This window comes from Mastigoproctus giganteus, chromosome 7 (genome assembly GCF_048544385.1).
Source record: "Mastigoproctus giganteus isolate SK-2022 chromosome 7, ASM4854438v1, whole genome shotgun sequence".
Classification (NCBI taxonomy): domain Eukaryota; kingdom Metazoa; phylum Arthropoda; class Arachnida; order Uropygi; family Thelyphonidae; genus Mastigoproctus; species Mastigoproctus giganteus.
Genome location: NC_143581.1, coordinates 134,115,234 through 134,141,298, shown reverse-complemented (window position 1 = coordinate 134,141,298; position 26,065 = coordinate 134,115,234). Strand labels below are relative to the sequence as shown.

Genomic DNA, 26,065 nt, shown 5'->3' with positions numbered 1-26,065 from the left:
ATTGATTTTCCAACCTGGATGATGCAACCAATGTTAATGGATTTGTCTGATGTATCAATGCAGTACCAAGAAGAACTCTCAGAAATGCAAAATGATGAGTCAGTTAAAACTTTATTCAATATAAAAGGAGCGATGGCATGGCTTTGTGATGAAACAGAAATTAAATACCCAAATTCAACCAACTTTGCAAGAGAGCTATTGTTACCATTTCCATCTTCATATTTAGCTGAATGTGGATTTAGTGCCATAAATGATTTGTTACTAAAGAAAAGAAATCGACTGGATATCACAAAATGGGGAGACTTGAGACTGAAGCTGACTAAATTGGAGCCCAATATAAAATCTCTCTGCAGCAAGCATCAAGCACAAGGGACTCACTAAATTTATTGCCCTCATCTGGAAGTGACTTCACATGGAATGTTGAAATTATTAAACAATTAAATAATAATTACTAAAAATTAAAATATTACAGAAAAATCTTTCATATAAATTATTTTGTACTTGAATTTTAGTTGTCTATTATATGTTTAGAAAATTTACTTACTGTTTTTTTCTTAATTTCCTAATGATTTCTTCCTAAAACCTAAGTCTTGTGTCCTGAACAAGTTGTAATTAGGCTTCATTTAGGGAATAATTCAATTTTTGAATATAAAAAAAATATGTATATGTTACATAGGGGGCATCAGAATTTTAGAAAGACTTAGGTGGGGCATGGTAAAAAAAAGGTTGGGAAACACCGCTTTAGAGCCTTAATTTTGGAGGCTACTAGGCTTTTCATTTCAACTAAGAAATATTGTTCAAGGTTTAGGCCTAAGTGGATGTCAGATGAATTAATGAGGCTCATGGCAGAGAAGAAAAATGTATGGGATGCATATAAAGTATCAGATGACACAGAAGCCTATGGCAGATATAAGCTTGTCTTTAATCAAGTCACAAAGGAGGTTAGGCAGGCAAAGGCAGATTACAAGAAATCTTTGGCAAAGGATGTAGAGAAAAACAGCAAAGAGTTCTTTACTTATGTAAACTCTAGAAGCAAAGGGATGAATCAAATTGGACCACTTAACATACATGAATTGACTATTGATGGTCATGCTCAGGTAGCTGATAAACTGAATGAGTATTTTGCATCTACATTCACACATGAGGAGTTATTCAATGAGGGGAGTGCCAGAAGTTTATCAAACTGTAACAGGGATCTAAGTGAGTTTGTAATAACTGAGCAAAGTGGAGGGGAAATTGTTGAAGTTAAACATAAAAAATGCACCTGGGGGGACGGGATCTATCTAGTTATATTAAAGGCGGCAGCAAAGGAACTAATCATGAGAGCTTCCTTAGACTCATGTTAGGTCCCCATTGACTGGAGGCATGCAAATGTATCACCAATTCACAAAGGGAGTTCAAAAGGTGACACAAGTAGCTATAGACCTGGTAGTTTGTGTTCCATGGAAAATAATGGAATCACTGGTTAAAGATACATTGCAGGATCATCTAGACAAGGCTGCAGTAGTTAAGACATAGCATGAGTTTGTTAAAATTAAATATTAAAAAAAATCACGTATCTAGTTATATTAAAGTGGCAGCAAAGGAAGTAAGCAGACCCTTAGCCATAATAATTATGAGATTTTGTCTGACCAATTTTATTGGATACTATGATGTAGTCACAAAGGAACTGAATGCCAAAAATAATTTCGATATCTTATACTTGGATTTCAGGAAAGCTTTTGATACTGTTGCACATGGAATACTGCTGTACAAATTGGAGTGGTATGGCATGAAGGTTAAGTTGCTACAATGGATAAAAGGATGGTGAGTCGGAGAAGACAGAGTGGTAATCAGTGGACGCTGCTCTTCATGGTCAAATGTTATTAGAGTAGTTCCCCAGGGTTATGTGTTGGGCCCATTGTTGCTTTGTATGTTTGTAAATGATACAAAGGTTGGCAGGGTTGTTAATGACAGTAAAGACAGTATGCTGCTCCAACTGGATCTAGATAAGTTGGGCAAATGGGCTGAGAAGTGACAACTGAAGTTTAACATTGACAAATGCAAAATACTGCATATGGGTAGCAATAACTGAAGAGAATCATGCCAACTGTGTGGTATGATCCCTACCCTTATACTGTATCATGTTAAAACATCTGGATGAGAAAGCCATGCACTCTCTTACTATTCTACAGTCATATTTTTTTTTTATTGCTATTACCCTAGCACCTGGCAAGGATTGATTGAATCCACATAACACAACTACAAGCCAAAATCACTTACTAGCTGCTTAGGTAAAATGTTGAAGAGAATGATATACAGTCACCTTACATGCTGACTGTGTATCATTGATGAACAACAACCAATTTGGCTTTCACAAAATAGGTCCACTTTAGATCTCATGATCAAGGCTGAAGCAAACATACAAAATACATTCATGTTGTTGTTGTTGTTTGGTTTTTAGGAGCATTAGCAGCTAAGGCCATATTGCTCCGGGGATATGTGGTGGTCATTCCCTGACTTTTCCACATCCTCTGTATTTGTTGGTCACAGTCTAGAACCCTGGTCTAATCAAGAAGCGTGTGCTACGCACTGCTGCTCCTGCCTACCTGGTTACGGAGGTGCCAATACATTCATGAACGACATATTCACTTGGCTTTTTGGTGTCTGTTGAAACTGCTCTTGGACTCAGGGAGCAATTTACCCTTATTAATTCAGAGCTTTCTCCAAAATCGTACCTTTCAAGTCTGTTTTCAGAGTGTCTATTCTCAAACTGCTCTTCATGAAGCGGGAGTTCCACAGGGGTCAGTCCTTAGTGCCACTCTTTTTGCAATCAGAATACATACTATGACTTTAACCTTTCCCAGTGTGCAGTTCAAACATATCTTTTTTGGAAATGATCCCACAACATCTAGCCCTCTCAAAATAGAAATATCCATAGTAAGGCAACTCCATGTGTCAGTTAATATAAATCATGTATGTCACATAATGGCTACCAGTTATCACTGCAGAAGATCACTGCTATGCACTTTTTAAAAAAGTGCAAAATAGGAATTATTTCTTTGGTAAAAAAAAAAAATTAATATCCTCAAGTTACTTTCTGCTATGTCATGGGGCTCTGATTGCTATACTTTGATTCATCTGTCATAGTCCAAAATCTGTTTGGACTATGATACTCCAGTATGTGACTCGGAAGAGAAGTCAGTATTGCAGTGACTACATCCATTTGTTCAATATAATGCCCTTAGAATAGCATTAGGCATTTACCAAACATTCCCCTGTCCGTAGCTTATATAGCTTGTGAACCTCCATTAACCCTTACTTATGCAGCAAAACTTAGGAGCCTTCCATCTTATCCTATCCGGTCTTACCTTTTCATTCCTCCTCCTCCTCTGGTAAATAACTATATGAACCAACCTAACAAAAATAAGCCTACAGGAATCAAGCTGAAGGAGCTTATGCAACAGTGGAGCTGCCGTGGCATTCTGTGATGTGTGAACCGATGAGAAAACATTTTCTTGCAAATCAAGTCCATGAAGCCCTTGCAGCAATGAACTCTCACTCCCTTCAATTATATACTGGCAGTTCATAAACTGATATATCTGTAAATTCTGCAATGGTTCTACCCGCTTGTACTGTCTCAACCTTTTTACTCTCTTGCAATGTCTATACTGCTGAGCTTTAAGCAATCACACTGGCTCTAGAACATGCCAGCAGATAATGATATACTCTTAAAATGTAGTAAATGCCCTACAACTTATAACTTCTTCCTTGCACCTAATTTTCAAACAAACTGCTAATTTTGAAACATGTCAGATCACTTCTAATACATCTTATTTGATGTGGAAAACATTTACATTTCTTCCTGTCAATCTCTACTTGAAATATTCTCCTTGACTGTCCTCATTACCAAGGTGCTTGGCTTGCATCATTTGAATCTCGTTCACCCCAGCACAGCCCTTCATAACTTTGTAACCCTTTAGAAGACACAGCTGATCTAGTTAATTTGTTTAAATATCTGAAAAATATTCAAATGTATGATCACCTTTAGGACCGACCCATCATCTATGGCAGCGGTTCTCAAAGTGTGGTCCATGGACCTTTGGGGGGCCCAAGATCCTTTCATAGGGTCCGCGAGCTCAAAACTATTTTCATAATAATACTAAGACTTTGGGGTTATCAGTAATTTTTAAGAGTATAAAGGGGCCGAGACCAAAAATGTTTGGGAACTGCTGATCTATGGTAACAGGCAAAATTTTGCCTTATTTACTCTTGTGCCAAAAGTTCTCATATCAACCAACTAATAACAATAAAAGTGCATTCACATAATTTTAAAACAACAGATACACACCACACAAATAATTTAAATGACGGAGGCATCATTTGAAAGCAAGTGTAAACCACAATACAAAATGGAGCCAATGCTTGATTTAAGTGTGTGAATTGTCGGTTTCAACGTCACATGAACTGAAGTTGATCTGTAACCAAGTTACAAAGGAGGTTAAGCAGGCGAAGGCAGATTACAAGAAATCTTTGGCAAGGGATGCAAAGAAAAACAGCAAAGAATTCTTTACTTATGTAAACTCTAGAAGGAAGGCGATGAATCAGATTGGTCCACTTGATATTGATGGTTCAACTTTTGATTATCCTGCTCAGGTAGCTAACAAACTAAATGAATATTTTGCATCAACATTCACACATGAGGAGTTATTCAGCAAGGGGGATGCCAGAGGTGTATTCAACTATGACAGTGAGCTAGAGAATCTTGTAATAACTGAGAGTAAAGTGGAGGAGAAATTGTTGAAAATAAACACAAGAAAGGCACCTGGGGTGGATGGGATCTATCCAGTTATATTAAAGGAGCCAGCAAAGGAAGTAAGCAAACCCTTAGCCATAATTATGAGAGCTTCCTGGGACTCAGGGAAGGTACCCAAGGACTGGAGATGTGCAAATGTGACCTCAATTCACAATGGAGGATCAAAGGCCGACACAAGTAATTATAGACCTGTGAGTTTAACTTCTGTTCCAGGAAAATTAATGGAGGCACTGGTTAAAGAAGCACTGCAGGATCATCTAGACAAGACTGATTTGATACTGTTGCACATGGAAGACTGCTACACAAATTGGAGCAGTGTGACATTGGAGGCAAATTGCTGCTATGGATAAAGGGGTGGTTGAGGGGGAGAAGACAGAGAGTGGTAATCAATGGACACTGCTCATCGTGGACTGATGTTATTAGTGGAGTCCCTCAGGGCTCAGTGTTGGGTCCATTATTGTTTTCTGTATTTATAAATGATATTGATGATGGTATATCGGGCTTAATGTCCAAGTTTACAGACGATACAAAGGTTGGCAGGGTTGTCAAGGACACTACTGACACTATGCTGCTGCAACAGGATCTGGAAAGGTTGAGCAGATGGGCTGAGAGGTGGAAAATGAAGTTTAACATTGACAAATGTAAAGTACTACACATGGGAAACAGCAACCCCAGAGCAACGTATCAACTCTGTGGTACTACACTGACAGTGGTAGAGAATGAAAGGGACTTGGGGGTGGTTGTGCAGGCAGATATGAAGTTCTCTGAGCAATGCAGACGGGCTGCAAGAGTAGCTCATGGAGTATTGTCAATGATATACAGGAATTTTTCCAGCAGGGATAAGGAGGTGATTATTCCATTGTATAAGGCGATGGTCAGGCCACACCTAGAGTACTGTATACAGGTCTGGAGGCCTCATTTCAAGAAGGATGTAGAGCTGCTGGAACGAGTACAGAGAAGGGCAACAAGATTAGTGAATGGAACAAAGGGGTGCTCCTACGAAGAAAGGCTTAAGTTTTGCAAATTACAGTGTCTGGAGACTAGGCACCAGCGAGGTGATCTGATAGAGGTGTATAAAGCCTTGAATGGTTTAAGCATGCTCAATGCTGATGGGATTCTTCCTCTAGCTCAGAAAAATCACCTGAGAGGGCATAAATTCAAATTGAGGAAAGACAGATGTAGGATAGACGTGCGGAAATTTGCCTTTAGCCAGCGGGTGGTTGGTTGGTGGAACAGACTTCCATCCCTTGTGGTGGAGGTTGATAGCCTAAATAAGTTTAAGGCTCAGCTGGACAGGTATTTTGAACGAACAGAGGGGTGAAGTGGAAGTGGGTTTTTTTTTTTTTTTTTTTTGGCTGATGCTGCATAAGCTTGCTTTCTTGCATCAAATGCCTCTACTAATGCTAATATGTCAGTAATAGCTCAGACACAGCATGGTTTTGTTAAGGGGAAGTCTTGCCTGACCAATTTGATTGGATACTATGATGCAGTCACAAAAGAACTGGATGCAGGGAATAATTTTGATATTATATACTTGGATCTTAGAAAGGCTTTTAATACTGTTGCACATGGAAGACTGCTGCACAAATTGGAGCAGTGTGGCATTGGAGGCAAATTGCTGCTATGGATAAAGGGGTGGTTGAGGGGTAGAAGACAGAGTGGTAATCAATGTACACTGCTCATCATGGACTAATGTTATTAGTGAAGTCCCTCAGGGTTCAGTGTTGGGTCCATTATTGTTTTCTGTATTTATAAATAATATTGATGATGGTATATATCAAGCTTAATGTCCAAGTTTGCAGACAATACAAAGGTTGGCAGGGTTGTTAAGGACACTACTGACGCTATGCTGCTGCAACAGGATCTGGAAAGGTTGAGCAGATGGACTGAGAGATGGCAAATGAAGTTTTAACATTGACAAATGTAAAGTACTACATATGGGGAAACAGCAACCCCAGAGCAACGTATCAACTCTGTGGTACTACACTGACAGTGGTAGAGAATGAAAAGGACCTGGGGGTAATTGTGCAGGCAGATATGAAGTTCTCTGAGCAGTGCAGACGGGCTGCAAGAGTAGCTCATGGTGTCTTATCAATGATATACAGGAATTTTTCTAGCAGGGATAAGGATGTGATTATTCCCTTGTGTAAGGCAATGGTCAGGCCACACCTTGAGTACTGTATACAGGTCTGGAGGCCTAATTTCAAGAAGGATGTAGATCTGCTGGAAAGAGTACAGAGAAGGGCAACAAGATTAGTGAATGGAACAAAGGGTTGCTCTTAAGTTTTGCAAATTACGGTGTCTGGAGACTAGGCACCAGCGAGGTGATCTGATAGAGGTGTATAAAGCCTTCAGTGGTTTGAGCATTCTCAATACTGATGGGATTCTGCCTCTTGCTCAGAATAATCACCTGAGAGGGCATAAATTCCAATTGAGGAAAGACAGATGTAGGATAGATGTGCGGAAATTTGCCTTTAGCCATCGGGTAGTTGGTTGGTGGAACAGACTTCCATCCCTTCACAGACTTCCATCCCTTGTTGTGGAAGTTGATAGCCTAAATAAATTTAAGGCTCAGCTGGACAGGTATTTTGAATGAACAGAGGGATGAAATGGGAGTGGGTTTTTTTATTTTTTTTTTTTTGGCTGATGCTGCATAAGCTTGCTTTCTTGCATCATATGCCTCTACTAATGCTAATTTGACAGAGAATATAATTGCAGACATATGCACAAGTACCATCTTTGAAGTGAAAGAAATTGTAGAGTGAATAATTAGGGAAACTGAAATGAGCAGTGGTTGAGGCAACTGATAAGTGGGATTCTGTCAGTCGAAATGGACATCATGAAAATTGGAAGTGATGCCATGTATATTTGTGAAATGAATGGGGAAATTTTTAGGAGGTTTACTTCTTTCCATAGCTAAGTTTGTTCTATTTTGACTATTCATGAGCAATTCAATTAATCAACTAAAACTAGAGGGAGAGGACATGTTGCATAATTAGTGAATTTGAATAGTGTGTGCACACAACAAGAATATGCCCAGGTTGACATAACATAGCACTTTACAGTGTCCCCTGCAGCCACTAGCTAGCAGAGTATAGGTAGTGACACTATACACTGGCAGATTGCCTTGTCATTGGCTTGCTAATGCCATTTAGAAGGCATCCTCTGAATGTAAGAAAGGTTAGATTTCATTGTGATGCCCATCATTATCTTAAGACCTCAATTATATTACGCGATGGAAGAGAAGAGGGTTGATATTGCTTCAGTTGATGAGAGTCATCTACCACCTAGTATTGCTTGATGGCATTCCTTCATGTGAAGTTGACACTATACCTTCATCCCTGCTTGTGTTCATGTACACCTGGGTAGTCACATCCAGTTTATTAGATGCAGAGTTTAAGGAGTTGCACATGGAGAGATATACTCATGGTTACTAACAGTTCAACAATTGTGAAGCTGCAGGCAGAAGATTTAGTTATCAAATGACTGGCTTTCACTGAAATTCAGTCCACTTGACTCACAAATGTCACCTTATATCAGCTTTATAATTGTTTTAGATGCTCTAGTAACAAGCCTTTTGTCAAACGTCCAAGGTTACTGCATTTCACTCCCGTTAGTTAAATATATATGAGAACTAAAACACAATATTCAATCAAGATGGATAGTAGTCTGCAGGAAGCAAGAGATGTACATTTCCAATTTTTTTGTTTCATCAAGCCGAATTTGAAATAAACTTTGGAAAAATTTGGGAAATGTTACTGAATAAAAGTATATAATATGCCTCTATTTTTAAATTTTTTTAGTAGTTTTGTAGACATAATGAGTAATATATGTTAATGCATCTGCATGAACATATTTCTCATGGTTAATTTCATATGCTTAACAGTTTTGCAATAAATGGACAGGATTAAGAGATACATGCTTATAATTTTCATTGTAATTAATATTGTTTTGATTTTTTTTTAAATACTTTATTTTTTATAAATAAATGAAAAGTTACATACAAATAATTACTACTGACCTTTCAGAAATGAAGTATTGGTATCGTTGAATCAGAATTCATAAGAATCCAAAATGTTTCCCAAAATTAAAATAAAAATTGGCACCTGTCATGTGCTGTGCCATGTCTTTGCAAATCTGGTTTGCACCACAATTGCCGAGTTAAATATGGTATGGAAGTGCATTATATTATGATGCACAGTTATTATATGGAACTTAAGGTAAAGTATGTAGACTTTAATGGGGAAATTATCTCCCTGTGAACACTCACAATAAGCTTTCCTGCATTTTATGAATAATTAGTCTAGATCATAGGTTCCCAAACTTTTTCGGGCCACTGCCCACTTTGCAAGACATAAATTTTGTAACCCCCCCCCCCCATTATAACAGTTTTCCGCATTCAAGCCGTTTGATATTTTCAACGTAAATAGCAACTAATGATATATTACTGCTTATGCCGTTAAATTATCGAAAAAGTAGTGGCCAATGTGTGCTTCATCTTGAACACAGTTATTGCTATACCAATTTTGATGAAACATAGCCCATATTGTAAAGTGTATGCTCGAATAACATTATGCACAGTTTCATACAGTGGTTTGAATATGAAAATTCGGAATATATATTAAGAGATTGCAAATGCATTAATAAGAATCTTATCGTAATAATTAAAACACCATTATATATATTACAAAATTATATATATTACAAAATTGTTTATTTCAAACTTATAAAGTAAAAATACAAAACAAAAATAACAAATTAATGTGAAGTTTCATACAATGGTTTAAATATGAAAATTCGGAATACATATTAGGATATTGTATTACATTAGTAAAAATCTTATTGTAATAATTAAAACACCATCAAATGGTATTAGAAAATTGTTTATTTCGAACTTACAAAGTAAAAATACAAAGAAAAAATAAATTAATGTGAAGGATGAGCCTGATGCATTTTTAAAAATTTGTTAATATCGGGTTCAACTTTCGTTAAAAACAGTCGTAAATCACCATGCTCAGTTATATGCAATCGGTTCCTTTTCTTAGATAGTAAATTTTCTACAGCACTAAACCCACACTCAGCCAAATAAGGAGATGGAAATGCAATTAAAAATTTCTTCACTATTTCCCATAATCCAGGGTACAGTGTCGGTATTGATTTCTGAAGCCAGAACTTTTGGTATCCACTTTTGAATTTTATTTTTAGTTTTTCATTTGTTGTGAATTCTATGAGTTCCTCTTCTAAATTTGATGATCCTGCTGTGTTTACATGTGAGAAAGGATCTAGAACCCAATTTGGTATATTCATGTTTAGAATATCCTTGAATCACTCATTAAAATCAGCATGGAGAGAACCTCCAAGTGTTGGCAGTATGTAAGTGAATCTTCCTTTTTGAGAGACACTGCTGATAAATTTGAAAAGTGGCTATATTCCCCTCGGCCTAGATTCCGCTTGAACAGAAGAGGTTTCCCCACAAAAGCGACAATAACGTTTTTTGTTTTAATTAAATTCCATTCATCACCTTGTAATTGTAGATTGACTTCATTAAATATTTTATAGAGGTCTGTCAAATAAGCGATCATTTTTGGATGTAATCAGGTTGGCCCGCAATCCGTCGTCTCTGTTTTCTAGGAACTCTAGTACTGAATCAAACAAATTGTAAAATTGATTCAGACAAATACCTTTTGAAAGCCAACGAACTTCTGTGTGAAGCAGCAAATGATTGAAATCTTCATCGTTTTCACTACAGAGTTGGCTACGCAATCTGTCACTCAATGAATTGCTTCTAATTTTATTGACTGCTCTAATAACGTAATGGAGCGACGGATGCAGGCGTTCACTCAAATTCTTCGCAACCAAATGTTGTTGATGAAGAATACAATGTATAGCAAGTACATTTGGTACTGCTTGTTTCAAATGCGCTATGAAACCCTTGTGACACCCTGTCATTGCTGGAGCACCATCAGTAGCAGCAAACAAAATATTATGAATTGGAATGTCTTTCTCTTGAAAAAACTTATTCATGGTATTAAATATAGATTCTCCCTTTGTATCCACTTCCAAATTTTTAACAAATAATAATTCTTGACAAACTTTTTCTTCTTTTATGAATCGTACGTATGTAAGAGTAGTGCTTCATTATTTGGGAAAGTTGATTCATCGAGTTGAATGGAAAATTGGTATGTCTTCAAATAATCGCACAATGATTTTTCAACGTCTTCAGCCATTTCATCGATTCTTCTTTGAACAGAAGAAGTTTCTCCACAAAAGTGGCAATAATGTTTTTTTTTGTTTTAATTAAATTCCATTCATCACCTTGTAATTGTAGATTGACTTCATTAAATATTTTATAGAGGTCTGTCAAATAAGCGATGTCATTTTTGGATGTAATTATTGCTCAAAGGAATTTTCCTGATATCCGACACTGGCTTATGAAGCACAGTGTTTATTACTTCTTTTACTGCCGGCAAGATTAATTCCTCAACAATTGTGTGTGGTTTTCCCACTTTTGCGATTAATAATGAAATATTATAAGAAGCTTGTAATCCGTCATTATCTTGTTTAGTGGACGATGCAAAAAGTTTTGATATAGTTAGACGTTTAAAATATTTTTCTTCTAGTACTTTAAAATAGGACAAATCTTTATCCTTTTCATCAGCATGCATTTTAGTCAAATGCTCTTGTAGCCTAGAAGGCTTCGTTGTTTCATTTGAAAATACTTTTTGGCAAATCAAGCACATAGGTAATAATTGGTTCGTAGGAGACTGAATAAAACCATATTTCAAATACTCAATACTGTACTGTCGACATTTCTTCTTAGATTTAGACATAATGAAGTAATAAAATTTGCAACAATATTCACAAAATAAAAGATTTAATTTACGCTTTATATGACTCCACTTAATCTATCACACTTTTGACTGATGATTGTTGGCAAAGCACACAAAAAATAATGAAACTTATTCCTAAACAGCAAAAATGTATGATCACATATCAATTCGTGAATTATTATGGCGGGCAAAACAGCCTTGGAAGCTTTGAAGATGAAACGCGCTACGGCATTAGTTTAAAATTTATGCTTAATCTGTCTCAAACGAATCAACAGACGCGGAGATATAATTGACTGGTCAAGCTTACATCATTAGCATTACAGTTGTTGCTACTGTTTCGCTTTATTGCTTCTTATGTCAACTTACAGTAGTTCGCGTTGTTGCATTTCAAAGGCCCTAGGCTAATTAGGGTGGGTTTAGAAAACTAAAAGAAAAAGACCTAATAAAATACACACTTGATGTCACATTCTTGTCATTTGCGTGAAATTCAATAAAAGGTTTTGAAAATTGAAGTGGGAAAATCGAAGAAAACAGTTCTGGTTTCACCTATAGCGAATTTCAGCTGTGTCCAAAGAGTAAAAATTATAGAATTTATTAGATGACCTTTGAACTGGGTCCACTGGATAAAATATGGATAAGGAGCCCTAGACCGCCTGAACGCTCCCCAATTGCTTCTGAAGCCGCTATTGTCCCCCTAAAAGGCTTCAGCGCCCACTGGGGGTGGTACCGCCCACTTTGGGAACCTATGGTCTAGATCAGGGGTGGGCAACAGCCAGCCCGCGGGCCACATCCGGCCCGCGACGATGTTGCATCCGGCCCCCTCGGTAAATGCATAAATATAGAAAATCCATACCTGACTACACTCGCCGTAAATGTTCGGCTTAATTCGGTTCAATCGGGAATTGCGGCCAGTACAACAGTAACCAGGTGATTCTACGCAGCGTCAAAGAGTTATTTCCTAATTATTATTGTAGCATCGATCGAACAAAGTTCCTTTGGGTTTGACTTCTTATTGAAAAAAATAATATTGGTGCGAGATATTTTATGTTTTATGCCTTTTCTAATTATTACAATTTTTAATTTAATATAATTTATAGCCCATAAAATGAGCCAATTAAAAAAAAAAAAGAAAAATTGATGCCGAATGCTGCATTTTCAATGATAATTGGACATTCAGATATTTTTTTTAAAATACATTAATAATTTGGTAATTCAAGTAATATAACATTTTTTAGGTTCTGATTTTTTTTTATTAAATCGTTCAATCTATTCCGGCCCGCATCATGATGCGAAAATTCCATTCGGCTCGCTGACGAAAAAAGTTACCCACCCCTGGTCTAGATGGTATTGAATCACACCCTTCCACGAAGGTGATTCATAACTCATGTAATTGAGGAATAGTTCGTGACTTAAAATTTAATTCCTCAGCGCATTTCGCACATGCCCAGTGGGTTTCAGGTCTGGACATCTGAATTCAGTTGTCACTCTATTCAAGAAATATCCTCACTCTGAGGTAAGACTTCTAAGACATTACTCAGATATTATGGGTTGGATTTGGCTCTTTTGCACTTCTCTCTAGATTAGCATTAGCATTAGTAGAGGCATTTGATGCAAGAAAGCAAGCTTATGCAGCATCAGCAAAAAAAAAAAAAAAAAACCCCACTTCCACTTCACCCCTCTGTTCGTTCAAAATACCTGTCCAGCTGAGCCTTAAACTTATTTAGGCTATCAACCTCCACCACAAGGGATGGAAGTCTGTTCCGCCAACCAACCACCCGCTGGCTAAAGGCAAATTTCCGCACGTCTATCCTACATCTGTCTTTCCTCAATTTGAATTTATGCCCTCTCAGGTGATTTTTCTGAGCTAGAGGAAGAATCCATCAGCATTGAGCATGCTTAAACCATTCAAGGCTTTATACACCTCTATCAGATCACCTCGCTGGTGCCTAGTCTCCAGACACTGTAATTTGCAAAACTTAAGCCTTTCTTCGTAAGAGCACCCCTTTGTTCCATTCACTAATCTTGTTGCCCTTCTCTGTACTCGTTCCAGCAGCTCTACATCCTTCTTGAAATGAGGCCTCCAGACCTGTATACAGTACTCTAGGTGTGGCCTGACCATCGCCTTATACAATGGAATAATCACCTCCTTATCCCTGCTGGAAAAATTCCTGTATATCATTGACAATACTCCATGAGCTACTCTTGCAGCCCGTCTGCACTGCTCAGAGAACTTCATATCTGCCTGCACAACCACCCCCAAGTCCCTTTCATTCTCTACCACTGTCAGTGTAGTACCACAGAGTTGATACGTTGCTCTGGGGTTGCTGTTTCCCATGTGTAGTACTTTACATTTATCAATGTTAAACTTCATTTGCCACCTCTCAGCCCATCTGCTCAACCTTTCCAGATCCTGTTGCAGCAGCATAGTGTCAGTAGTGTCCTTGACAACTCTGCCAACCTTTGTGTCGTCTGCAAACTTGGACATTCAGCCCGATATACCATCTTCAATATCATTTATAAATACAGAAAACAATAATGGACCCAACACTGAGCCCTGAGGGACTCCACTAATAACATCAGTCCACGATGAGCAGTGTCCATTGATTACCACTCTCTGTCTTCTCCCCCTCAACCACCCCTTTATCCATAGCAGCAATTTGCCTCCAATGTCACACTGCCCCAATTTGTATAGCAGTCTTCCATGTGCAACAGTATCAAAAGCCTTTCTAAGATCCAAGTATATAATATCAAAGTTATTCCCTGCATCCAGTTCTTTTGTGACTGCATCATAGTATCCAATCAAGTTGGTCAGGCAAGACTTCCCCTTAACAAAACCATGCTGTGTCTGAGCTATAACTGAAGTCTTGTCTAAATGATCCTGCAGTGCTTCTTTAACCAGTGCCTCCATTAATTTTCCTGGAACAGAAGTTAAGCTCACAGGTCTATAATTACTTGTGTCAACCTTTGATCCTCCTTTGTGAATTGGGGTCACATTTGCACATTTCCAGTCTATGGGTACCTCCCCTGAGTCCAAGGAAGCTCTCATAATTATGGCTAAGGGTTTGCTTACTTCCTTTGCTGCCTCCTTTAATATAACTGGATAGATCCCATCCACCCCGGGTGCCTTTCTTGTGTTTATCTTCAACAGTTTCTCCTCCACTTTACTCCCAGTTATTTCAAGATTCTGTAGCTTACTGCTAGAGTTGAATACACCTCTGGCATTCCCCTTGCTGAATAACTCCTCATGTGTGAATGTCGATGCAAAATATTCATTTAGTTTGTTAGCTACCTGAGCAGGATCATCAACAGTTGACCCATCAATATCAAGTGGACCAATCTGATTCATCCCCTTCCTTCTAGAGTTTACATAAGTAAAGAACTCTTTGCTGTTTTTCTTTGCATCCCTTGCCAAGGATTTCTCGTAATCTGCCTTCGCCTGCCTAACCTCCTTTGTAACTTGGTTGCATATCAACTTGTATCTATCATAGGCTTCTGTGTCATGTGTTAATTTGTATGTATCCCATGCATTTTTCTTCTCTGCCATATGCCTCATTAGTTCATCTGACATCCATTTTGGCCTAAACCTTGAACAATATTTCTTAGTTGGTATGTAAAGCCTAGTAGCTTCCAAGATAAGTTCTTTGAATGCTTCCCATTTTGAATTTGCTGTTGGTAACATCATCAGTTGGTCCCACTGTATAGAATTTAAATACTGTCTCAGTCCATCGTAGTCGCCTTTACGGAAGCAATAACCCTTCCCTTTACCCCTAATGGTAGTTACCTCTTTGAGTAAATCCCACTTCAGCACACTGTGATCACTGCCACCTAGTGGTTCATTTATCTGCAGATTCTTAATGCATGAAGAATCCCTGCTGATAATCAAATCAAGAGTATTACCCTCTAGTTGCCTCCCGAACATGCTGATGTAGAAAACAATCATCCAATAAATCCACAAAAGTCCTGCTGGTGTGTGAGTAACCAGCCCCCAAATTCCAGTCAATATCTGGGAAATTAAAATCTCCCATTATAAGACACTGATTTACTGGCCCACTCTATTTCCCTGTACAGTTCATTATTATACTCATCAGAGTCATTAGGCCTATAGCACACTCCTACTCTCAATTTTGATCTCCCAATGTTTATGTCACACCAAACTGACTCCACACTGCACTATCCAGCGATGTCGACTGGCTTCACTTCCTTGGTTTTTATGTGTTTCTTAACTAATAACATAACCCCTCCTCCCTTCCTATCCTGTCTATCCTTTCTGTAGACGTACTCCCCAAATTGCAGTTCTGCATCCCTTATATCTGTGTGACACCACGTCTCTGATATCCCAACAATATCTGCCTTCGATGTTTTGAGCAATACCTCAAATTCATCAAATTTATTTACTAAACTCCTAGCATTGGTGTACACGCAAGTATACCTGCACCTGTTTCTATTCTTAGCTACCCTAACACAACCCATGTGTTTACTTGTACCGCAATGGCTCCCAGCAGTCTCTGAAATACCATGCATCTTGTTTTTCAGGCTTCTGCTCATTCTAATAGAAGCAGTGCAAGAATCTCTTTCACCTCTGCCAGTGGCTACTGTCAATCTATTGGTCTTTGTCTCCCCCCAAGCTAGCAGTTTTCCGACCCACCTAACACTGCCTCGATAGCATCAGCAAATATTCTTGCACCCTTTCTATTTAAGTGTATCCCATCCCTGTAGAAGCAATCTCTCCTGTTAACAAGTACAGTCCAGGCTGAAAAAAATTCTACCCCTTGAGCCTTGCACAATCTTTCCAGGGCCGAATTGATCGACAAGGCTCTCATCATATACTCCCTCCTATCGTGTCTGGGCAGAATTGCAGACACTTTCAAATTCAACCCTAATTCTCGGCTTTTGTTCAACAGTGACCTGTACTTGTTAAGTAATTCTGCTGGTCTCCTACTCTTAATATTATTAGTGCCAACGTGTACAACTATATCACCTTTTGTGCCCTTAAAAGATGATATTTGCTCTACAACTTCATCAACCTTTGCCCCTGGCAGACATACCCTGGTCCTGTTCCACCTATCTTTTTTACAAAGCATGTTCCCCGTTTCCCTGACAATAGAGTCACCAACAACTACTAGTTCCTTCGGGACCAGCGCATTCTGCCTTAGGGGTTGTCTCTGTGTCACGCGATGCCCAAGTGCAAGCTCTGGCGTTGATGTGGGCAGCTGAGAGCTTGATGGGCCCCTCAATTTAGTTTCTTCGAGGGCATCCACCCTGTCCTTCAAGCTCTCATATAGGCCCACAAGAACGCCGAGTTGTTGCCTGATATCGATACACTCCTTGCATCGCGCACACACAAAGACATCCCCCTTGGCAGTATCATGTCCCGTACCCGATTGCTCTGCAAACATCAAGCAAACAGTGCATTTTATACATTGAGTATACATGAGATGTGAGTATACATTGAGAATTGGCCCATACTTTGAGTGTGGATCCATATAACATGTTCTGGCTCTTCTCTGTGGGGTGAGGTAAAACAAGACAAATCTCCATCTTGTATCCACCTTTTTCTTCTGCACTCTATGAGATACAGTTTGGGTGTGATATTTTTAGAAGGAAAGAAGCACTTAACCTATGTGAAATCTAAATATCTTTATTTCCCCTCGGAAGTATATACAGATGATGATCAAAAATTTCATGTTATATTCCCACAACTCCATCAGTGATTGCAAAGACAGCAGTTAAATGAGAAAATAAAGTTAGATCGTTGAATTGAATTTGGATTAATTTTTAATTAAATTTAAGAAATGCAGAAAATATATATATTTACTTGCTATCATTGCTACTTTACTGTAACAAAAAAAGCAGAATGGCCAAAGTTTTGATATACACTATCTAACTTGCGTGTGTGTGTGTCACACACGCACTGAGTTTGTTTTATATAATCTTGTTACAGGTTGTATACTTTTTTTTTCTCAGAAGAGAGTTGCTGTTCTGTCATTTCCCAATGTTGTGTGATAATTAGGGCCAGATATCAACCATATGCTGGTGTTGACCCTTGTTTGACTTGTACAGCTGTTCTTAAGGACATTTTATACATCCACTTGTAATTGTTTCACTTCTGCCCTGCCAACTGTGCTCAACTGCTTTATTTGAGTTGAGTTGAGAGTGGTTGACAGGGTAGAAGTGGAGCAGGGCAACACCATTATATAAATGACATTTATGGTGTCTTTCTGCTTTTGGTATATGTGGTACACAGATAGCTGAGTAATGCACGGTTGACTTCTCTGTTAAAAACATATCAGGAAGGTGTGTGTGTAATTTCAGTTCAGTTTATGAAGGATAGGTATGCAAATTGGACTATATACTTTAATGTTTGAACATCAGTATAGATAAGCATGACTATCGATTAGAAATTTAGATATTTAGAAATATACAGTTATCTTTATTTATTTCAATAAATGAAAAACTTCCATTTCCCTCAAACTGTTAACTGTTTTAGGACACATCTGCAATCCTGTGGAGACATCAGTTATGAAATACTGCTCTGGTTCATAAAAATAATAATAAATAATATTCATAATGACTGCCTTCTTTTCAAAATTCTAACACAATTGTATTTTTTTTCTTTAGGAACATCCTTTCATACTGCGGTCTGAAAGTGAAACAGTGAATATTGCAGACTACCTTGCTAGTGTGCTGGAGAAGGTTAGGAGCAGTTAGGTGTTGTGACCTCTCATGGTCATATAATCATGAATCATTTAATATATGCAAGAGCATGATGAACCACTCACTAGCACTGTGAATATTAGTGTGTGAATACAAAGTACTGTATATGATTGCTCAAGTGTTACTGCAGATTTATTATTATTTTTTTCTTCTCACCAAATCAACATCTTATGTTAGTGAAAGGTGACAGTAAATTTTACAGTTAAAAAAGAAATGATTAATATTGTGTATGAAAGAAATCAGTTAAGAAGACAAGTCTAAGAAGTAATGTAAATCAAATACCAGTTACTTTATACAAATAGTTCACAACTTCTGAGGTCATTAACATCCTTTTTAAAATGGAATTCTCGTGAAGTGTGATGCATAGCCTTATATCTTACAGTGTATTACTGAAGATTTAGTGCCAAAACTAGGTTTTCTGGACATGATGGAATTCTTCCAAATAACTGCTTTGGGAGAAGTACAAATAGTCAGGGGAGAGATGGGGGGAGAAGAATTAAGCTGTCAAAAGAAAATTATTTCATAGTCTCTTTATTAAAACTGTTCAATTGAAATAAAGCAGGAGGTATAAGCAATGTTATTATTAGTTAATAAACTGTCTTTGCTTTAGAAATAGTTTTAGATATACCATGATTGACCGCCTCTTGGTAATTTAAATCTAATATATATCGATGAAACTAACTAAAACTGAAAACTTATTAATAAATGGACTTGCCATTGTCATTTACAGTTGAATGAAGTCTGCTGTTGCTTCTTGTACAATTGCTGCACTCTAGTAATTAGAACATTTTTGAAGTATCAGTTCTACTACAATAATCCTGCCATGCCATATCTTTGAAGCACAAATTTAACTCATACACAAACCATTTTGGTCCAAGATTGTGCATTGCACTTTTATTTTGTAACATAACCATACCATACCATACCATACCATAACATAACATGAATATTGTTACCGTAAAGTCTAACTGTGATTATTCTCAGTATCGCACTGTTTGAGAAATATGAAATTTTAGCATTAAAAATACCTTAATTCGGTTTCATAATAGGCAATCAGTTTAAGTTGTTAGCTGTTTCCAGAGGTACACTTAGCTAATTTAGATACCTATAGTTTTAGCAATACACAGACATACACATGTGTGATGTGTATGCATGTATATAACATGCACACAAACATTTTTCTTGGAAATAGCATTAAATGCATGATTATTGTATAATAACCAGTTGTATATCTGAATCACCATTTCCAAAGAAAGATTAATAAACTCTAGTCTATTCAAATATTAATGTCCATTGTGATATTTATTATTATTTTTTTAAGTTAAGATGCTTTATTGCAAAACTGTTACAAAAATTTAATATGGTATAATACAGTTTTTTCAAAGAAAATGAAATGACAAATATCATTATGGAGGATCATGATGAATTATATGTAATTAATGAAAAAATGTCACTTACATGAAAAACAGAGGTAAAACCTAAATACAGGAACTCCCCGACTAAGCAAATTTGACTACGTAAGTTTTTGCCAGCGAGTTCAAACTGAAAAAAATACGGAAATGTATTTTGCATCTGTAGGGATAAATGGAGGTATTGTGAAAATATCATAATGTGAACCCAATAACAGTGTGTGTGTGTGTGTGTGTGGTTTTTTTTTTTTTTTTGTAATTCATTCAAAGTCCTTGGAAGTTTAAATTTTTTCTCTATAACTACGCTATTTATCTATCTAAAAGGTCATTTTTATAATGGAAATTGCACTACACTTCCAGCATTATCATATGTTCCATTATAAGAATCAATTTTGAACATCTGTGATATTTTTCTAAAACACATTTTGGAGGTCACTACCATAAAACAAAAACAATTTGCACTTTCCAGATTGTTTGGCTTTTCTGTTAGTGCAATCTATTATAAACAAGTAGTAAACTCGATCTTGTTGCACTTGCGATAATACCAATAACTGGAATTCTGTGGGTTTTACGTTATTAGGGTGAAGCGTGTCATCTCCCCCCCCCCTGCCTCCTTCACTGAAATCTTCAATCATATAAAAAACAAATTTGCAGAAACTTCTCTTCATTCCTATTTATGTGTTACAATGGTGAAGGGAAAGGGACCAACGGAAAGTGCAAGTGCTGGCAGTACGAAGCAGGACAAATTTTGTCATCTATTGCAAGGGAATTAGGTTTCACTGCTTCAACAATGAATACTATTTTAAAGGCCAGTGCACATATAAAAGAACATGTCAAAGGATCAATGCGCTTAAGCTCAATAGTGATCACATAACATTGTTCAGGTGCTATATCAAAGATGAAACGGCTACTAATAATATGGATGGAAAATCATTTTCAGAAGCAAGTGCCCCTGAGTCCGATGGCCATTCAAGCAAAAGCAAGAAATATTTATGAAGATATTGAGGAAAAGTATGGCAAACCCCCAAGCCAAGTTCGTGGCAAGCAGTGGGTAGTTTAATAGGTTCAAGCATCGCACTGGTTTCCAAAACATTAAAGTATGCAATGAAGTCGCCAGTGCTGATTCTGCAGCTGCAGAGAAATTTTGTGATGTGTTGGAAAAAAATTATTGATGAAAGCAGCTATTCAACACAACTAATTTTGAACATTGATGAGACTGCTCTTTATTGGAAAAAAATGCCGGATCAAACATACATTGCCAAAGAGGAAAATGCCAGGTTTGAAGGCGTCAAAAGATAGGGCCACGCTCTTGCCTGGGGCCAATGCAGTGGGAGATTACAGATTAATATCACTGCTTGTGTGCTATTCTGGAAATCCTCGTGCATTCAAGGGCATCAATAAAGTCACCCTACCTGTGCCTTTCTGATCGAATCAGAAAACATGGATAGCAGTATCACTCTTTGAGGGTTGATTTAAATGATTTATTCCTGAGGTTGAAAAATATAAAGACAGTGACGTTCCTTTCAAGATTTTGCTTCTATTAGATAATGGTCCTTGACATCCTATGCATTTAGATGATTTCAATTCGAACATGAGAGTCATATTTCTACCGCCAAACACGACTTCACTCATCCAAACTATGGATCAGGTTGTTATTTCGAATTTAAAAGCATACTATTTACGCACAACATTTCTTCAGACATTGTCTTGCAGTAGACGGTGAGAAAAATTTTACGTTAAGAGACTTGGAAATCTTACAGTATTTAACACGGCATCTGAAACATTAATAAGGCCTGGGCGGAAATTACTAAAAGTTGTTAAATGGTGCATGGAAGAAAATATGCACACGGCACGTAAAAGGCTTCGAAGGATTTGAAAAAGACGAATCATATGAAGAGGTTGCAGAGCTACTTCAGGTGGAGGTTGATGCCAAAGATGTGGAGGAGTTAATAGAGGAAGAAGAGAAGGAATTATCCAATAAAGAACTTATTGACTTGCAGGCAGCGATAGCGAAAGAAGAAAGTGCTGACGAAGCTCAAGATGAACCAAATGAGGAGCCGAGTCACTTCATCGCCAGAGAGATGCCAGTGGCGTTTCGTGAAATTGCATCGGCAATGACGAGGTTTGAGAATATGGATTCTGACAGCAAACGATTCTTAAAAGTTAAAGGAGTGAATGATATGCTTGCTTTTGCGACAAAGAAATCTACAATGAAAAGTAAAAAGCCACCTTCTAGTCATCCATTGATATGTTCTTTTGTAAGGTTGAGCGGCCGTACCCTTCTAAATCTCCACAGCCCTCATCCTCTGCGGTGGCATACAGCTGAAGACATCAATTCTGGCAACAGTGCTCGAGGGGTAAAACTTACTGACGTAATGCCTGGCTCCTTTCTTTTTTTGTAAATTTATAATTTTGAAATTTTTTAAATTGCACCTTTTGTAGTTTTTCCTGCATATAAGATAAAAAATTGAATAAATACAATAAATAATTCTATCCATATGTTTGTCAAACATTTCTTTTTTGATTCAATCAATTCAGCGAGCATGGTTGAGTGCTGCACAACCATGGGGGAAATTACGACTTCCATAACGTTCTGCGGAACACAACCCTTACGTTAATCAGGTAGTGGCTGTACATGATTGAAGATATGTTCTTTAAATAAATATAAACATTTTTTTATAAAATTAAATATTTTAACTTAAATGTTTAAGGATTATAAATTAAAGTTGTTTTTGGAGTCAGCTTTAACAAAAGTAATATTGCACACAAAAAATAAAGCCTTAATCTCAAAATTAAAATGCAAAATACTTAAATGCCTCCCTTTTGAAATTTAAATTTGTCACAAATAAATCTATATTGAAACATTAAAAGGTTCAACAATTCTATTTAAGTAAAAGTGTAATTGGGAATTTCTCTTGAGCAAGTATAAAAGGTCCAAGAAGTCTAGATGGGCAATCAAGATTAATACATGCCAACATTTTAAGTCAGCCAATGCAAACAGAGTGGTTATTTAAGAGACTGAAATCCAAAGCATCACCTATTTTGTCTTTTTGGATGTAAGATTTGAAAAATTGTAAACACCACTCCATATCATGTTTTGAATAATAGTTTGTCAGTATATAAATAAATGTAGCAAAGAAATTTCAAAAAATGAACTCTGATGTATTAACTCATTTTAATGAAATACGTGATTGCCAAATTTCCTTTACAAAACTGAAATGTTATTGTGTGAATAGGTTACATGATACAAACTTGAAACCACGTGATAGAGGATATCTTCAAGTTTTAATTAAAGGTGTTCACTGTAGGCACCTTTAGTTACTTTGCAGGTATCCCGCCAATAATCCATTCCTCTCATCAGCACAACCAACCATAATCTTAGCAACACAGCCAGCTGCTTCACAAATGCACTGTTTTAATTCCACAGTGGTACCAGGCATAGCTGGAACATATACAGACCATAGCACTTAATTGCATAGCAGTTCTTTCAAAGTAAAATATGCAGTTACCTGTTACGTGTTATCAAGACAAACTTTACAGAATCATTGGGCCAAGAGTTGCCATGCTGCCAAAGAATATGTTGGCAGGATGAATATCTTCTACTTGTGTGTATGTAGTGATTTGTTTGTGTAATTATATATTAATAAATTTATAGCATCAATTCCTAACAGGAAAGACTGCTTCTACAGGGAATGGGATACACTTAAATAGAAAGGGTGCAAGAATATTTCCTGATGCTACCGAGGCAGTGTTAGGTGAGTCGGAAAACTGCTAGCTTGGAGGGGGATATATAAGAAATAATACATTAACAGTAGCCACTGGCAGAGGTGAAAGTGATTCTTGCACTGCTTCTATTGGAATGAGCAGCAGCCTGGAATACAAGATGCATGGTATTTCAGAGATTGCTGGGAGTCATTGCGGCACAAGTAAACACGGGTTGTGTTTAGGGTAGCTAAGAATAGGAGCAGGTGCATGTATACTTTCATGTACATCAATGTACATGAATACCAAACTCCTAGTACATCAATGTACTAGGGGTTTGGTAAATTAATTTGAGGTATTGTTCAAAGCATCAAAGGCAGATATTGTTGGGATATCAGAGATATGGTGTCACACAGATATAAGGAATGCAGAGCAGGAATTTGGGGAGTACGATGTGTACAGGCAGGATAGGAAGGGAGGATGTGGTATGCTATTAGTTAAGAAACATGAAATCCAAGGAAGTGAAGCCAGTTTACATCGCTGGACAGTGCAGTGTCGAGTCAGTTTGGTGTGACAACCATTCGGAAATCAAAATTGAGAGTAGGAGAGTGTCTGATGAGTATAATACGGAACTGTACAGGGAAATAGAGTGGACCAGTAAATCAGTGTCTTATAATGGGGGATTTTAATTTCCCATATATTGACTGGAATTTGTGGGTTGGTCACTCACACACTAGCATGGATTTATTGGATGATGTTTTCAACAGCAGCATGTTTGGGAGGCAACTAGAGGGAATTATACTCTTGGATCTGATTATCAGGAGTGATTCATCATGCAACAAGAACCTGCAGATAAAGGAACCACTAGGTGGCAATGATCACAGTGTGCTGAAGTGTGATTTACTCAATGAGGTAACTACCATCAAGGGTAAAGGGATGTGTTTTTGCTTTCGTAAAGGTGACTATGGTGGTCTGAGACTTTAAATTCCGTACGGTGGAACCAACTGATGACGTTTCCAACAGCAAATTCAAAATGGGTAGCATTCAAAGAATTTATCTTTGAAGCTACTAGGCTTAACATACAAACTAAGAAATATTGTTCAAGGTTTAGGCCTAAATGGATGTCAGATGAACTAATGAGACGTATCGCAGAGATGAAAAATGTGTGGGATGCATATAAAATAACAGGTGACACAGAAGCCTATGATAGATATAAGCTGCTCTGTAACCAAGTCACAAAGGAGATTAGGCAGGCAAAGGCAGATTATGAGAAATCCTTGGCAAAAAAAAAAAAAAAACCCAAGCATGGTACAAAGTACTATAGGTTCTAATACCTCTTGTGTTTGGGGTTCACATAAAAAAAAAAAACTAGAGGGAATCAGATTGATTCACTGGATATTCATGTTCAACTGTTGATGATCCTGCTCATGTGGTTACCAAACTAAATGACTATTTTGCATCTACATTCACCCATCAAGAGTTATTCAGAGAGGGGAATGCCAGATGTGAGTTAAACTCTGGCAGTGAGCTAGATGATTTTGTAATAACTGAGCAAAGTGGAGGGGAAATTGTTGCTAAACATAAAAAAGACCTGGGGTGGGTGGAATCTATCCAGTTATATTGTAGGAGGCAGCCAAGGGAGTAAGCAAGCAAACCCTTAGCCATAATTATCAGAGCTGCTTTGGATTCAAGGGAGGTACCCATGGACTGGAGATGTGCAAATGTGACCCTAATTCACAAAGAAGGATTAAAGGGTGACAAGTAATTATAGACCTGTTTAACTTCTGTTACAGGAAAATTAATGGAGGCACTGGTTAAAGAAGCATTGCAGGATTATCTAGACAGGACTTCAGTTATAGCTTGGACACAGCATGGTTTTGTTAAAGGAAAGTCTTGCCTGACCAATTTGATTAAATACTATGATGTGGTCACAAAGGAACTGGATGCAGCGAATAACCTTGATATATATTTGGATGATAGAAAGACTTGATACTGTTCCGCATGGAAGTCTGCTGATCAAATTGGAGCAGTGTGGCATTGGAGGCAAATTGCTGCTATGGATAAAGGATTGGCTGAGTGGGAGAAGTCAGAGAGTGGTTATCAATGGACACTGCTCATTGGGGACTAATGTTTTTGGTGGAGTCCCTCAGGGTTCAGTTTTGGGTCCATTGTTTTCTGTATTTATAAATGGTATTGATGATGGTATGTCAAGCTGAATGTCCAAGTTTGGAGATGATATGAAGATTGGCAGGGTTGTTAAGGACACTACTGAAGTTATGCTGCTGCAACAGGATCTGGAAAGGAGAAGATGCGCTGAGAGGGGGGACAAATGAAGTTTAACATTGACAAACGTAAAGTACTGCATAAGGGAAACAGAAACCCCAGAGGTGATGCATCAATTCCGTGGTACCACACTGACAGTGGTAGAGAACAAAAAAGACCTGGGGGTAATTGTGCAGGTAGATATGAAGTTTTTTGAGCAGTGCAGATGGTCTGCAAGAGTAGCTCACGGTGTCTTGTCAATTATATACAGGAATATTTTTAGGGAGGAGTTGATTATCCCCTTGTATAAGGCAATGGTCAGGCCACACCGGGAGTGCTGTATGCAGGTTTGG

General features: G+C 37.6%; 1 protein-coding gene across 4 annotated transcripts in view; it reads left to right on the top strand.

Moving 5' to 3' along the window:
- LOC150083211 (dual specificity mitogen-activated protein kinase kinase 4-like) overlaps positions 1–19,532 on the top strand; it is a 516,656-nt gene extending 497,124 nt beyond the window's left edge. For 3 of the 4 annotated variants that reach the window (XM_090377917.1, XM_090377916.1, XM_090377915.1), the window contains one exon: positions 18,244–19,532. In XM_090377917.1, the coding sequence (XP_090234043.1) occupies positions 18,244–18,333 (90 nt within the window). In that variant the 3' untranslated portion in view covers positions 18,334–19,532. The remainder of the gene's footprint in view (positions 1–18,243) is intronic. The other variant, XM_090377914.1, reaches the window with a different exon arrangement.
- Positions 19,533–26,065: the final 6,533 nt, after the last annotated feature.